At 49.7% G+C, this 14,565-nt stretch overlaps 1 protein-coding gene across 3 annotated transcripts in view; it reads left to right on the plus strand.

Moving 5' to 3' along the window:
* LOC8052080 (ADP-ribose glycohydrolase ARH3) overlaps positions 1 to 14,565 on the plus strand; it is an 83,014-nt gene that overhangs the window by 16,724 nt on the left and 51,725 nt on the right. For 2 of the 3 annotated variants that reach the window (XM_040501615.2, XM_029969225.2), the window contains 2 exons: positions 8,981 to 9,040; positions 9,383 to 9,448. In XM_040501615.2, the coding sequence (XP_040357549.1) occupies positions 9,003 to 9,040; positions 9,383 to 9,448 (104 nt within the window). In that variant the 5' untranslated portion in view covers positions 8,981 to 9,002. The remainder of the gene's footprint in view (positions 1 to 8,980; positions 9,041 to 9,382; positions 9,449 to 14,565) is intronic. The other variant, XM_040501614.1, reaches the window with a different exon arrangement.

The following is a 14,565-nucleotide window of genomic DNA, read 5'->3' on the forward strand; positions in this document are numbered from 1 at the left end:
GGGTAGAGTCGCATGACTTCCGACACTCTCCTCCTCTATAGTAATCCGACCTCCATGCATAGGTTTCGGTTTCGAGCAGTTGCATTTCTTGGCTTTATTAAAAATATATGTGACTGTAGCAAAATAATAATTGGGTAGTCCTCTGACACCATACTAAATCGCATGGCAAAAAATGAAAAATTTTTTTTTTTAAGGGTGTTAGTGTCCTTTTAAGTCAGCAAAGGGTGTGCCTCGTTAAGTGATGACACGCAAAGTCAATGCGTTCCAAGGCAGAACTAGCCCTCTTACTAAGGACTTTCTCCAGTGTGGTTCACCCAAGGAAGAGCCAGTCGTCTTGTGGAAGGACATTTGCTTAGGTTGGTTGAGAGGCAAGTTTCGGAGCAGATCACGGGCCCTGTTGTGGAACATGACATAGTATGCTTCTCTGGGCGTGTGTTCCACGGCGAGCAGTACCAGAGACTACACAGGTCTGACTGCACAGCAGTAAGGCTACCGAACAGTGTGTGTGCGAAGATTCAGCACATTGTCTCAGTGAGTTGCAACGACATAAAGAAAGTCTTCATAGTGTCTAGGTTCTGTTTCTTCTCATTTGGCACCACTCACGCGAAAAAAGTTGAAAAGTGGTCATCCAAGAAGGTTATTGAGATTGATGCCAATGCTGTCGGGTGCCTCTGGCTTGAATGTAAAAGAGATTAATTTTTTTGCTACCTTGTTAACAGGCTCGCGCCGCGAGCTCGGCCGCTCGGCCGCTGTCCAGAACGATGAGCGGGATTCATCAAAATTTTTGGCTGACCATTTACTTTTGGATCTTGGAATCGACCACGAACGTGCGGCAGAACCCGAGAGGAACGAGTAGATACCCGTTTTTCGGGTGTGCGGACCGCTTTTCGTGAGTTATCACCGTTTCCCGAAGCGAAGCAGGCCCCCCCCTGGGCCTAACGCACCACCCAGAGCCAGCGTAGCGCCGGCCGCCGCCGACTCGGCCAGATGGATTCCATTCACTTGGGCGAAAGGGACGTCCATCCCCGTTGGACCGGCGACATGAGGGTCGTCGAAGTTGAAGGTGAGCCTATTACGCCGGAGGACTTTCACGCCAGCAGCCGAGACTGGATAGACATCCATGTCAAGAAGCAGCGACGGGCGGACGTGCTAGGCCTAACTGCCAGTTTCCCGCCAAAACACATTTTTGATAGAAAAACGGGGAACGGGCCTCGAGAACGTTCCAGAAGCAAGTGGCCGAGGGCGCCGAGGCTCCCGGAGGACGACATAAAGGTCGTTATCCGCCCAAGAGATGGCCTGGACACCTCGAGGCAGAACGAAGTCAAAATTCAACGGGGAATATTGATGGCGGCGAAGATCTCCACCGAGGAGGCGAGCGGGGACGTCTTCCGCGTGAACAAGGACCAGAACATCGTGGTGGTGAGCACACCAGTACTCAAAAACGCTCAGAGGTACAGGGGGATTGTGGAAATCTTGCTGGACGGCAAGAGGTTCGGGGTGGCAGCGTACACGACGCCACCAGAAAATACCGCCAAGGGGGTCATCCACGGAATACCGGAGGAGGACACGGAAGAAGACATCAACGGCAACCTGATTGGAGCCAGGAATCCCTCGATCCTCCAGGCGCGGCGCATGGGACACTCCGGCTCCGTGGTCATCGTGTTCGAGGGGAAGAACGTCCCGTACTTTGTCCGGTATGGGGCCACCGAGAAGAAATGCTTCCTGCATAAAAAAAAAGATAGAGTGCTGCGGGCAGTGCGGTCGCGTCGGACACCGCACTGACGTATGTCCGAGGCCGGAGGAGAGAAAATGCAAAGGCTGCTGGACGCTGAACCCACCGGCGGAACATGCGTGCACGCCGGCGTGCGGGGTATGCGGCAACGCGCACCCCACGGGCGACCAAAAGTGCAAAAAGAAGTTCAAGACGCCGTACATCGTACTGCAGAGAAGCTGGGAAAAGAAACGGAACAAGCAGGGCCTCCTGAAGCAGGGAGAGGAGAACTTTCCCAAGTTGCTAGGGGACGCCTCCCGCTCGCGATCGAGGAGCCGTGCCGAGGGACGGAGATCCAGGTCGACATCGAGGACAGGCGGACGACGGCAGTCGGGATCCAGAAGCGGCGGAGAACGCCACGTGAGGTGGGCGGAGATGGTCTCCCGTAAGGCTCCACAGAACAAGAGGGGTAACGCGTTCGCAGAAACGAGCCAGGCGAACGAGCTGGCAGAGATTAAGGCTTTGCTGAAGCAGGCCTTAGAAGAGAATAAGGCGCTCCGCGAGGAGCTAAACAGGCTTAAAGAGGGGACGCGTGAAAGAGTAGAGGTTGTGCACGCAACGCAGGAGACGATCTCCGCGGAGTCTGACGGTGGTGAGTTGGCGTCACCGCCACTGAAGCGGAGGGCGCGGGTCACGGCGCGACCGAGAGGAGAGGCACGCGAGGCAAAACCCGTTAGCGGGGACCAAGAGACCTTCGTGACGAAAAACATGTTGGAGAGCGCGATCACAGGATGCATGGAGAGGATGCTGACCGAGTTGCAGAGCCGCGCCTCGAGACTGGCACAAGGCACGCCAAACCCGTTCGACGCCTGGGCGCACTACACCAGAGTCACGGGGAACATCACACGACCAGAGACTGAGGCTATGATCAACGAAGATGGATCGGAGCCGTAGGAAGTACGTCATCTGGCAGTGGAACTGCCGCGGGTACGGAAAAAAGAGGGGCAATCTGCAGCAGTACATCAATCACAAGGAAGAGGGGGATCGCCCGGACGTCGTGGCCCTACAAGAACCAAAAAGACTAGCAAAATTATCTGGCTACAAGTCATACGGGAAGGACGCGCAAGACAAGACACTGGTCACGACGATGGTGAAGAGGAACATCCCGGTCATAGAGCACGAAACCGGGGTATCCACGGTTGATCACGTCCTGATCGAAATCATATCGCACGAAAAGAAAGACAGGCGCAGCATCTTCGTCTTGAACGTTTACAGCAGCCCCTCGAAGAGGCACAGATTCGCCTCCCTTTTCAAGGCGACCACGAACATCGCAAAAGGGCAGACACTTCTTGTCGCGGGGGACTTCAACGCCCCACACCCGAATTGGGGGTATCAAGTTGAAAGAATCAAAGGGAGGAACCTGTGGAACGACTCGCACGAGTACGGCCTCTCTCTCATCACCGATCCAGACCAACCGACGCGGCGGGGTAACCACAGAAATCAAGACACGACCCCAGATCTTACTTTTGTAAAAGGCACCGAAGACGCTCTGTGGTCCAACACGTGGGAAGATCTCGGGAGCGACCATTTCGTCATCTGCATCACGACTGCAGCGGGACCGGCAAAGCCAAAAGGCAAGCGGTGCAAGATCACGGAATGGGACGCGTTCAGGGAAATACTCAAGGAATACGGAACCGAAGACATTGTAAATATCGAAGAGTGGTCGGAAAGCCTTTGAGCGGCAGCCGAACGGGCGACCAAGGTCGTTCCCGAAGAGGCGAACGTGACGGTGGCGGACAGCCGACTGCTACACCTCTGGGAGGCAAAGGCGAAGCTGGAGCAGAGACTGCAAACCCAGAAGGGAAACAGGAGCCTGCGCAGAAGAATAGCTCTACTCAGCAGGACCATAGAGGCGCACGCTAACCAAGTCACGTCGCAGCAGTGGCAGGACACGTGCGACGGCTTCGACGGGCAGCCGAACGTGCCTAGGACGTGCAACATCTTGCGCCACCTGCTCGACCCGGAGGGTAACAAGACTGCGCAGAGAAACAAGTTGTGCGAAATCATCAGGAGGCACGAAGGGGGAGAGGCGGACTTGATAGAAGACGTCCGGAAGCGATACATCGGCGACTACCCGAGAAGACAGCTAACAACCTATCGTGGAGAGGCGAACGCCCTCCTCGACGAAGACATCACAGAATACGAAGTCGCGGACGTCATACGCGGCCTCAAGACCAAGTCGGCCCCCGGTCCCGATGGCGTCACAAACAAGATGCTTCGAAATCTGGACACGGAGGCGGTCGCAGCAGTAACGCGATTAATGAACAGGTGCTGGCAGAACGGGAAAATACCCAGGCAGTGGAAGGCGGCGAAAGTGGTCATGATCCCCAAGCCGGGGAAGAGGCCCCAGCTCGATGCGCTGCGCCCCATCTCCCTCACCTCGTGCGTCGGAAAACTGATGGAGCACGTTATCCTAAACAGACTGAACAACTACATGGAACGAAAACAACTCTTCCCGCACACCATGATCGGATTTCGACCACAGCTATCAACGCAAGACATCATGCTCCGGCTCAAGCATCAGATCATAGACGGTGAGCAGAGCTCGCGCCTAGACACGAGAGCGATACTAGGGCTTGACATTACCAAGGCCTTTGATAACGTCAAGCACGACGCCGTTCTCGAGAACCTGGAAATGCTCGGAGTGGGCGCTCGCACGCACGATTACATTCAGGATTTTCTCAGCGACAGAACGGCGCAAATCTCGATCGGAGGCGCCACGTCAGACGACATCATGCTAGGAGGAAGAGGTACGCCCCAGGGCTCGGTCCTTTCACCGTACCTCTTCAACGTCGCCATGATCGGACTTCCAGAGAAGCTAGAAGCGATCGGCGGATTACACCACAGCATTTACGCCGACAATATCACGCTCTGGGTGACCGGCGGCAGCGACGGTTTCATACAAGACACGCTGCAAGAAGCGATTCGGGCGGTGGAAAGTTACGTCGAGCCAAGGGGCCTTGCCTGCTCCCCGCAGAAGTCCGAACTCCTCCTCCTCAAGCCGGTCCGTGCCCGCCAGCTGCCGTCGGACATCGAGCTGTACGCCCAGGGTAACAGAATCCCCACGGTCAGGAGCATACGAGTCCTAGGCCTCAGGATACAAGCCGACGGAAACAACTCCGAAACGATAGCGTCGCTAAAAGCAACTGCGTACCAAATTACGCGCCTCATCTCCCGAATCGCCGGTAGAAACTATGGCATGAAGGAGAAGAACCTCGTGCGCCTAGTATGCACTTTCGTCGTCAGTAGACTGGCGTACGTCCTCCCTTTCCTAAGACTCGGCCTCACGGAAACGAACAAGCTCAACTGTCTCATCAGAAAGTCATACAAGAGAGCACTCGGCATCCCGGACACCACCTCGAACGAGAAGCTCGCGGATTTAGGTCTGCACAACACGGTAGAGGAGATCATAGAAGCTCAGCGTGTTTCGCAGCTAGAGAGGCTGACGAAGAGTGCCACGGGCCGCCACATCTTGGCCAGCCTTGGAATCCGCTACGAGAGGCAAACGGGGGAGAAGGCCGACGTCCCTAGGCGGGTCAGGGAAGCCCTCGTCATACCAAACATCCCAAAGCACATGCACCCGACGCATCATGCGGAACGCAGAGCGGCGCGAGTCAAGGCGCTCCAGAAACGGCTAAGCATCGCGGAGGGCGTCCACTATACGGACGCTGCTAGAGCCGGCGGGGGTGCCATGGTCGCAACAGCGGTCAACCAACAGGGAGAAGTGATCTCGAGCTGCAGTATCAAAACGTCCGAACCGGAAGTCGCGGAGGAGGTGGCCATCGCCCTCGCGATTCGAGTCCGGGGGGCACGCATCGTCGTCAGCGACTCGCAGCAAGCCATCCGGCAGTTCGCCAAAGGAAGAATTTCTACAGCCGCGCTCAAGGTCCTGGGCGACCCCGAGAAGACGTTAACGAGAGTACAGCTCATCTGGACACCGGCGCACTCGTCGCTCCCCGGCAACGAGAAGGCACACGGCGCGGCCCGAGAACTCGCTCACCGGGCCGGGGAGCCGCTGGACTCTTCTCTGGCCTTTTTTTCGGGGAGTGACAGGCTGGTCAAATTCGGGGACATTCTCGATCACTACACTGGCGAGAGGTTACGCTATCCACCCGCGCACCCCTCGCTGGACAAGAGGACGTCGGTGGCATGGCACCGCCTCCAGACGGGCTCCTTCCCGAGCCCCTCCCTACTCAATAAATGGTACCCCGACAAGTACAAGCCAAACTGCAAGCTCTGCGGCGGCCACGCGAACCTCCGACACATGGTGTGGGAATGCAGCAGGATCGACCGCAAGTCTCACCCCCTACTGGAGAAGATCGACAACCAGGAGAGCTGGGAAACCCTACTCCTCTGCTCCGACCCCTCGGTGCAGAACCAACTAGTCCAGCTGGCCGAAGACGCCGCCAAAACCCAGAAGGTTCAGGCCGCCGTAACCCAGAGGGTTCAGGCCGCCGTCTGAGGGGTGGCTAGCGGGGCGACCCTAGGGGTCTCCCGTTCAGTCATTAACCCATGCTTGGGCAAATAAATATTGTTTACTACTACTACTACTACTACCTTGTTAACAGTTTTAGATCTTAGGGGGTACTCACCTGGTACCGTCATGTCCGCTCTTTTTCATAGATCGCGCTGAAGTTTGGCCGGACAAAGAAAAAAAACGCAAGAGGGGTGGGGACGGAGCGACAGACAACCAGTCTAACCAATCCTCGCCGTTTGGGCTGTGACGTCTTGAAACGCGGTGGTGTGAACAGGGTAGGAAAGGTGTGGGGGTGGGGGGGGGGGGGGGGGCTTTTTCGCAATCATCTTCCGGCGACCTTGAGACTTTCCGAAGGCAGGGAGGATCGGGGAGGCTAGTCGGGGCTTTTTTTTTGAGGGAACGAAGAAGCGGCTATCCCCCTCTTTTGCGTGAGCCGTGTCGACTCTTTACGGTAAAGCGGAAAAGAAGGCCCTGGGAAGGTGCTAGTTAGTGGTGCCACTGGTGTGGCTAGTGATGCCAACTTTATAGATTTGTCTCAACGTAATTGTTGATTTTTTTTTTTTTACTCTTTCTGTTATTTAAAGACTGGTCTGCAGATATAAGAAGCCGGCGGAAAAAGGTATTCGCTTCGCTTTGGACAATGCCATGTGCGGTTTAGTGAGATAACTGAATTTTACGACATAGACTATCGTGCCAATGGCTTTTGTGGCCTGGTGTTTAGGAGGTGGCAAGCAAGCAGTTAAATGTAGCAAAACAGAGCCCTTCTGGCTAACAGGTCGCACAAACTCGCAGAGCACAGTTGCTTTTCATTATTCTCGAAAGATGACTATATAGCTCTAAACGCTCCAAAGCAATCACATACATAGTTTATTGTGCCATGATCATGTTACACAAGCTTGCGAACACACTTATTGTCTCTTAGTTAAAAGCAGAATGCTCCGCCCTTGCGCTGAGGGCCCAGCCACCTGACACGGGGGATTCGCGTTGTGGGTTTTTGACATTTGGTGCTTTCGTGCACCACCCAACCTGCAGTGGGACACTTTTCTACTTTGTCCTTGATATTTCAGCTTGTCTATGTGGTTAATGAAAAAGTAATAACAAAAAGAGATGGCATTTATTTTTCAAGGGGAACTGTAACTGTAGCACTTTTTTGGGAGGGTAACGGTATCTAGTTTTAATAGTTATTGTCAGAACATCCAATACCCAATTTACTTTTTAGCAGTTACTTACACGAGACTGGTGTTATGTGAGGTTAGCAAATTGTTCTCTTCAAATGTTGTGTGGAATTCTGTGCTAATTTACCACTTGTTTGTCAGTTTGCTTTGTTTTTCTGTTCTGTTTACATGTTCCTTGTAGGATACAATGTGCATAATTTTTTGCACAGGTTAAATGCAACAGCCAGTAATTGTTTCCTTGACTGTAAAGCTTGGAATAAGGAATCTGCATGTAATATTCTGTATGAAAATTCCTGCTAATAGTTTGCCTTGATATATAATTTTGTTTTTGGAGGGGGGGAGGGGTGAGGGGAGGGGCAGAGGGGTGGGGGGGATTGGGAGTTAGACATTTTTCTACTTTCAGACCCAATGATGACATAGGAGGGGTATTGACTTAAGGGGAGACACTGCCCAGAAAAAAAAATTTCTGCAAAAAAAGTTGATTTTGAAAAATGATATCTTTACATCCACCAACATCTAGAGAGAATTCCCAAAAAGTTTCTTTAATTTTCACTGTATAGTTAATTTTTTATAAATTATTTTCTGTCCACCAAAGCTATAGAAAAGGTAGGGTTTGGAGCACTTTGAACACATTTTTCTCCGTTTCACTTTTTGGTATAGATTCCATTTTAGTCAATCTATCGTTTGATAATGGCAAAACAGAAAAAGCTCATTTTCCCCTCTTCCTGACTGAAATTTAATAAGGAGTGCGGCTATGGAACTTTTTTGTCACTTTACGGATGTCTGTTGTAAAAAATGTTGACATTTTGTCGAAGACACAGAAGACCAAAAAGTTTACCAATTTTGCAGAAGAGAAAATTTATAAAAATGAATTACTTTTTAGAAAAAACGTTTCATAGCCGCACCCTCTAGGCATTCGGCTACATATCTAGCAAATAAAAATCTTGAATATCGCAATAGTTTTCTGACGATAGATTAACTAAACAATGTAGGCGTGTTACTGATAGAAGCTACTCTTATTTCCTTCTCGTTTAACCGACATACCTGAAATTTTGCTATACACCCTCTAGCATGACCACCAGCCTACCCTGTAAATTTCATTAATTTTAAGACAAGGGTTCAAAAGTTGACCCCCCTAGGGGGTGTGCCCCCTTAAATAAAATAAGCACGGTTTCTTCTTTAGTCAGTAGGATTTGAAAGATCAGTAAGCAACAAGATCATGTAGGTATGTGTGTTCAGGTTTTGCTCCTGTTTTATCTTCTAACAAAAGTAGTTTGTATACCTGTACTTCGTTTGTGTGATTGGCTTGGAATAAAGTTGTTTTAATCCCATTCAATGGTGGAAGATGAGCCCTTGCAATATAGTTTTATTCACAGACAACTCGATATTCAGAATAACTATGTTTTCTATTTGAGATACGTTGAAATGATATTGCGTTTCTTTTGGGTTCCTCTGGCAGTATTCAGCTGCAACGAGTTGTCATTGCATTCACAATAAGTGCAAACTATTCTAACTGAATTTTTTTGTCCCATGTAGTAATATAATAATTCATTTCAGGAGGAGTGTACAACATCCAAGCATGGCTTCAACATCCAAGGGTACTAAACCTAAGGACAAGTTAGTAGCTCTCTTTTTATGTTCTGTGATGTGGAATTTGCATGGAAAGCTCTCAGGTGCTCCTGTTACAGGAACAGCCACACGGAATTCTTGTGTTTTGTTTTGTACAGCGGAGCTGTTAAGGGCTAGTTTCCCAGGACCGTGTCCCCTGCAAAGAAATGTCAACACAAAACTATGGTTGCCGCCGTCGCTCATAGATGGCGGTAGCTGTCCAGAGTGTTGTGTTTACCGGTTGTTCACTTGCCGCTGTCGCTCATAGATCGTGGCAACATTAGGGAGTTTTAAACTATTCTTCTAACTGAATTTTTTTGTCCCACGTAGTAAGATAATAATTCATTTCAGGAGGAGTGTACAACATCCAAGTGGAGGCATGGCTTCAACATCCAAGGGTACTAAACCTAAGGACAAGTTAGTAGCTCTCTTTTTATATGTTCTGTGATGTGGAATTTGCACGGAAAGCTCTCAGGTGCTCCTGTTACAGGAACAGCCACACGGAATGCTTGTGTTTTGTTTTGTACAGCGGAGCTCTTAAGGGCTAGTTTCCTAGGACCGTGTCCCCTGCAAAAAAATGTCGACACAAAACTCTAGTTGCGGCCGTCGCTCATAGATGGCGGTAGCTGTCCAGAGTGTTGTGTTTGCCAGTTGTCCGCTTGCTGCTGTCGGTCATAGATCGCGGCAACATTAGGGAGTTTTAGTATACCGTGTTTTCCCGTCTGCTACGAAGAAACCGCCACTGCGCCTGCGTGCCGATGGCCTTGGCTGTAGAGTTCCGGGTAGCGGAGGGGCTTAGTGGAGGGGAAACACGGTCTACTAAAACTCGCTATTTCTTCGGGGGAAGAAGAGCGGGAACGGAATGAGAAGCAAAGTGCGCAGCAGCGCGAATAGTTTCATAATCGCCGCGAGGATGCTATCGCCTAAAGTTACACTGCGTCGAGCGCTTCAGATTCTCTAGCGAAAGAAGAGCCTTGTCTTTAGAATTTTCCTTGTATTTTGTGCTACTTCTACCTATCACGTTCTGAAAAGTCAGCCCAGACGTTGAAGAGAAAAATGAAGTAGTCGAATACACAAGAGTTGTAAGTTCAGCGCGTGTGCTTGTCTTCCTGAGTGTCTGGTGTGAGATTGGTTTTCCCTGCGCTGTCGCCGAGATTGGGGGATCGGTGGCCGAGTGGGCTGAAGCGCACACCCAGCTCGACGCGCGTGGAGCGAAAGCTCGCGCTGCAGAACCCAGGGATCCTGGGTTCGAGCCCCACCCCTGCCCATTTCGATCTGGATGAGCATCGTACCGGCGTGCGGTCGTGTATCACTACTGCGTGGTGCACGTTAAAGACCCCAGGCTAGCGGTTGTACTGCACTGGCTAAATTGCTCATCTACAGCTGGGAGACTCGTCGCCCCTGTGAGGCAGACCAAGTTCTAGGCTGTATAAACATACACACAACCCCCCCCCCCAATTCGCAGAGATTGGTTTTCTCTGCGCTGTCGACTGGAAAGCCACCGTTGAGAACAGAAGCTACAGCTTTGCTGCTCTTCCTTCTTCACCAAAGTCGAAAGGCTGAAAGTTTTTTTAAAATAAATATCTACATAATATTGTAAATGACTTAACTTTTTCAAATACTATCTACGGAAATGTGTACATTTAAAACCCTAATTTTTTGGGGGAATATATTTCATATTGAGTTATTTGAACAATTTTAGTGGGATTCTGTACTCTATGTTTGGCAACCACAGTTGTAAAGAAAATTTGCGTAAACATTTTTTCCGCAATAAATGGCAAGCAATGTTTGAAAGGGTTAATTATTGCAATGATGCATTTTTCGCGACTTGAATAGTAATATCACGCAAAAATAGATCTCACAAATATGTCTCTTTATGCTAACAAATACAACCATCCAGGTACATTTAAAATAATGAATCTTTAAATATTTAAAGGGGTGCTGAAATGAAAATTAAAATATACCTTTTTGCATTTAGAAATAAGTTAAACATGATCAATGATGATGGAAATAATCCCTGGAGAAGGGGAACAAGAGGGACAAGGGACAAACATAAATCTCCAAACACAGCTAGGTGACTGGTGAGCGACCGAAAAAATCCGCCTGGTCCGGGTATCGAACCCGGGACCTCTCCATTACAAGTGGAGCGCTCTACCAACTGAGCTAACCAGGGGTTAGACGTCAGTAGAGCGAACGGGTTTTATCAGCTGCCACCAGTCTAACACCAACAAGTGTGAAGCTTGCAATTTAATGTTATAATTATAATGCAATTAAATGCAAAGGGGCAAGCGAGCTGGACAATAATGATGGAAATAATCCCTGGAGAAGGGGAACAAGAGGGACAAGGGACAAACATAAATCTCCAAACACAGCTAGGTGACTGATGAGCGACCGAAAAAATCCGCCTGGTTCGGGTATCGAACCCGGGACCTCTCCATTACAAGTGGAGCGCTCTACCAACTGAGCTAACCAGGGGTTAGACGTCAGTAGAGCAAACGGGTTTTATCAGCTGCCACCAGTCTAACACCAACAAGGGTGAAGCTTGCAATTTAATGTTATAATTATAATGCAATTAAATGCAAAGGGGCAAGCGAGCTGGACAATAATGATGGAAATAATCCCTGGAGAAGGGGAACAAGAGGGACAAGGGACAAACATAAATCTCCAAACACAGCTAGGTGACTGGTGAGCGACCGAAAAAATCCGCCTGGTCCGGGTATCGAACCCGGGACCTCTCCATTACAAGTAAAGCGCTCTACCAACTGAGCTAACCAGGGGTTAGCTCGCTTGCCCCTTTGCATTTAATTGCATTATAATTATAACATTAAATTGCAAGCTTCACCCTTGTTGGTGTTAGACTGGTGGCAGCTGATAAAACCCGTTTGCTCTACTGACGTCTAACCCCTGGTTAGCTCAGTTGGTAGAGCGCTCCACTTGTAATGGAGAGGTCCCGGGTTCGATACCCGGACCAGGCGGATTTTTTTCGGTCACTCACCAGTCACCTAGCTGTGTTTGAACATTTATGTTTGTCCCTTGTTCCTCTTGTTCCCCTTCTCCAGGGATTATTTCCATCATTATTGTCCAGCTCGCTTGCCCCTTTGCATTTAATTGTATTATAATTATGATCAATGAAATCTGCTAATGACAGTCGCACATTATATTTTGAACAGATAGCAATATTTTTCATTACAAACGACCGATTCGAGAGAGCGCTCCAAGAGCAGCCATCGGAGAGTGTTATGCCTTTCGGGAGATTCGAAGCCTCCAGCAAGCTTGTGACGTCGTGTTTGCCTTATGGGCAAGGCTACAGGAAGGCTGGCGTGGATGTGAGCTTCACCACTTGGGCCAACATCAACGCATTACAACCTAGCCGTTCGAAATGCCCCATTGCTGGCTCAGCAATGCCAGCGGAGGTGAAAAAGGGACTTGCCTCCGCTTATGTGCGTTTGAAGCTCAGTGCCCTCCTTCCGTTGGAGCGGTGATGATTTTATAGGAAGGGGGGCGTAACGACATTCGAAGTAGCTTTGGGAACGTCCACAAGGTGCAGTCTGTTAAAATAAAGGGGTACAAAAGATTGGCTTCTTTGTGATGTGGCTGGAACATGGTTGACATTTAGACAATAAAATAGGCATTAGTTTTGTTGTAGTACCCCTTTAATTCATGGCTTACAACAGTCCTTGATCAGGCACCAGCCCCAAATGCCGCCACGTGTAGCTGCGAACTTTGGCAGTATCTGTGACCACATCCTGGAGATTATTCACAGGACCACTGTTACAGTGCAGTGTGGCATTTGTACAGAACCAAAGCCGAGAGTTCCCTCTCAGACGATTATTCGGCACGGTTCCAGAACCACGGGCAGACACTGACAGTGTGCCGGCGTGCAGTAGCTGCTGCTCTTGAGCAATGTTCGAGCTTGGACTGGCGACGTCGCAACCCTACCCGCCTAAAGCACTATATAGCTCCTTCGGAGCAGAGTAGCCCAATCTAAAACGCCGTCTCGGCGACTAGCGGCGAACGCCCAGGGGTTCCAACTCCGGCCACAAATACATGGGGAACGTGAGAAAATCGCTGCTTCCTGATTATTTTGGGGATGTACGGAACGACCTGTTTTTGACATAATAAGTAGGGTGACCATATTCCTCAAGGTAGACAACGGGACATCCCAGCGGAGGGTGGGGGCTAAAGATTGAGATTGGGGGAAAATTTTAATGAAATAACTGCTCTCATTTCAAAACGTTACCATATTGCGCTAAGCCCTAAAGTCTAGGGAACAGTCACACTGCTTCGCGTCCTTCGTTGGTGTGGGAGTATTTTTCCGACGACTGAAGTTTCCTAAGCAGGACTTTATCCTACAAGACTCGGTTGTAAAAGTCTGCTCAGTTATATAGACAAAAAAAAAAAAAAAGAATCATGTCTTGAAAACGGGACATGATTCTTTATTGGGACAAAAAGACAGGACGGCAGGAACGGATCTCAAAAACGGGACTGTCCCGGCCAAAACGGGACGTCTGGTCGCCCTAATAATAAGGGAATAGTTTACAATAATTTGCGCTAAGTTGTGCGCCATGAAATAACTTCATTTTTTTCTTTTTTTAAATTGCCTGAGCAGCATTATGCAGCAGACGACACGGCGACGTCACATTGTTCACGTGACCCGCTCCGGCCAATCCATAAAGTCCATCTCCGCTAGGTAAAGCAGTCGTCTGCTTCAAACGCCATTGCTTTGAAAATTGCCTTCGCAAAATTTGCACACGCATCCAATATTATTAAAACTTTGATCAAGTGTTTAGTGCTTTACCAACTTCACGACAGACTAGTTTCGAAAAGTGTGAACTTGGCGTTTATTTTTTAATCAGCTGTGTTGAGTCAATCTCCATGTATTCTCCCATAGGGTGGGCCGCCTCCTGGAACCTTGAGTACAACGTGACTCGCACCGTGCTGCTCTGTCGGCTATGTTGTCGGTGAAACACGCGGATCAAAGGATTGCACTACTCTGCTCCGTAGGAGCTATATAGTGCTCTATACCCGCCTGCCACCATTCAACAATTTACATGTGTGAAAGGCACGATGGCAGGTCAGCAGCGTTGGAGTGTGTCGGAGTCCACTTTATTGATTGCCTCCTTTTTTACACATAAAAAATAGCATTCAATATCTTCCAGTCAAATCTCGTTCTGTGGCCATAGCGGAGCGCCATAGAGAGGCCCTGGTTGTTGTGCAGCAGGGTCTTGTGCGGCGACTCTATGGCACTCCAAAGTACGCCAGAGCTTTCTAGTAGATGGGTGATGGTGCAACGAGGGCTTTCATGGCGTGCTGAGTTATGATGCCAAAGCCAATCGATGAAGCATCTGCCCAGACGGAAAAGGGAAGGGAGGCAGAGGAGTTGGGTGTGTGGGAGCGTGGCCTAGACGGTCTGAATGAAACAAAGCCAGCGGACATCTACAGAATCTTCTAGATTAAGGGCGTCAAAAAGAGGTGAAAGTATCGAGATCCATATAGTGAGATATAGAAGGCGAGGTGACCTGCAACTCTAGAGA

The sequence above is a fragment of the Ixodes scapularis genome, unplaced genomic scaffold, assembly GCF_016920785.2.
Source record: "Ixodes scapularis isolate PalLabHiFi unplaced genomic scaffold, ASM1692078v2 PGA_scaffold9__187_contigs__length_104089568, whole genome shotgun sequence".
Lineage (NCBI taxonomy): Eukaryota > Metazoa > Arthropoda > Arachnida > Ixodida > Ixodidae > Ixodes > Ixodes scapularis.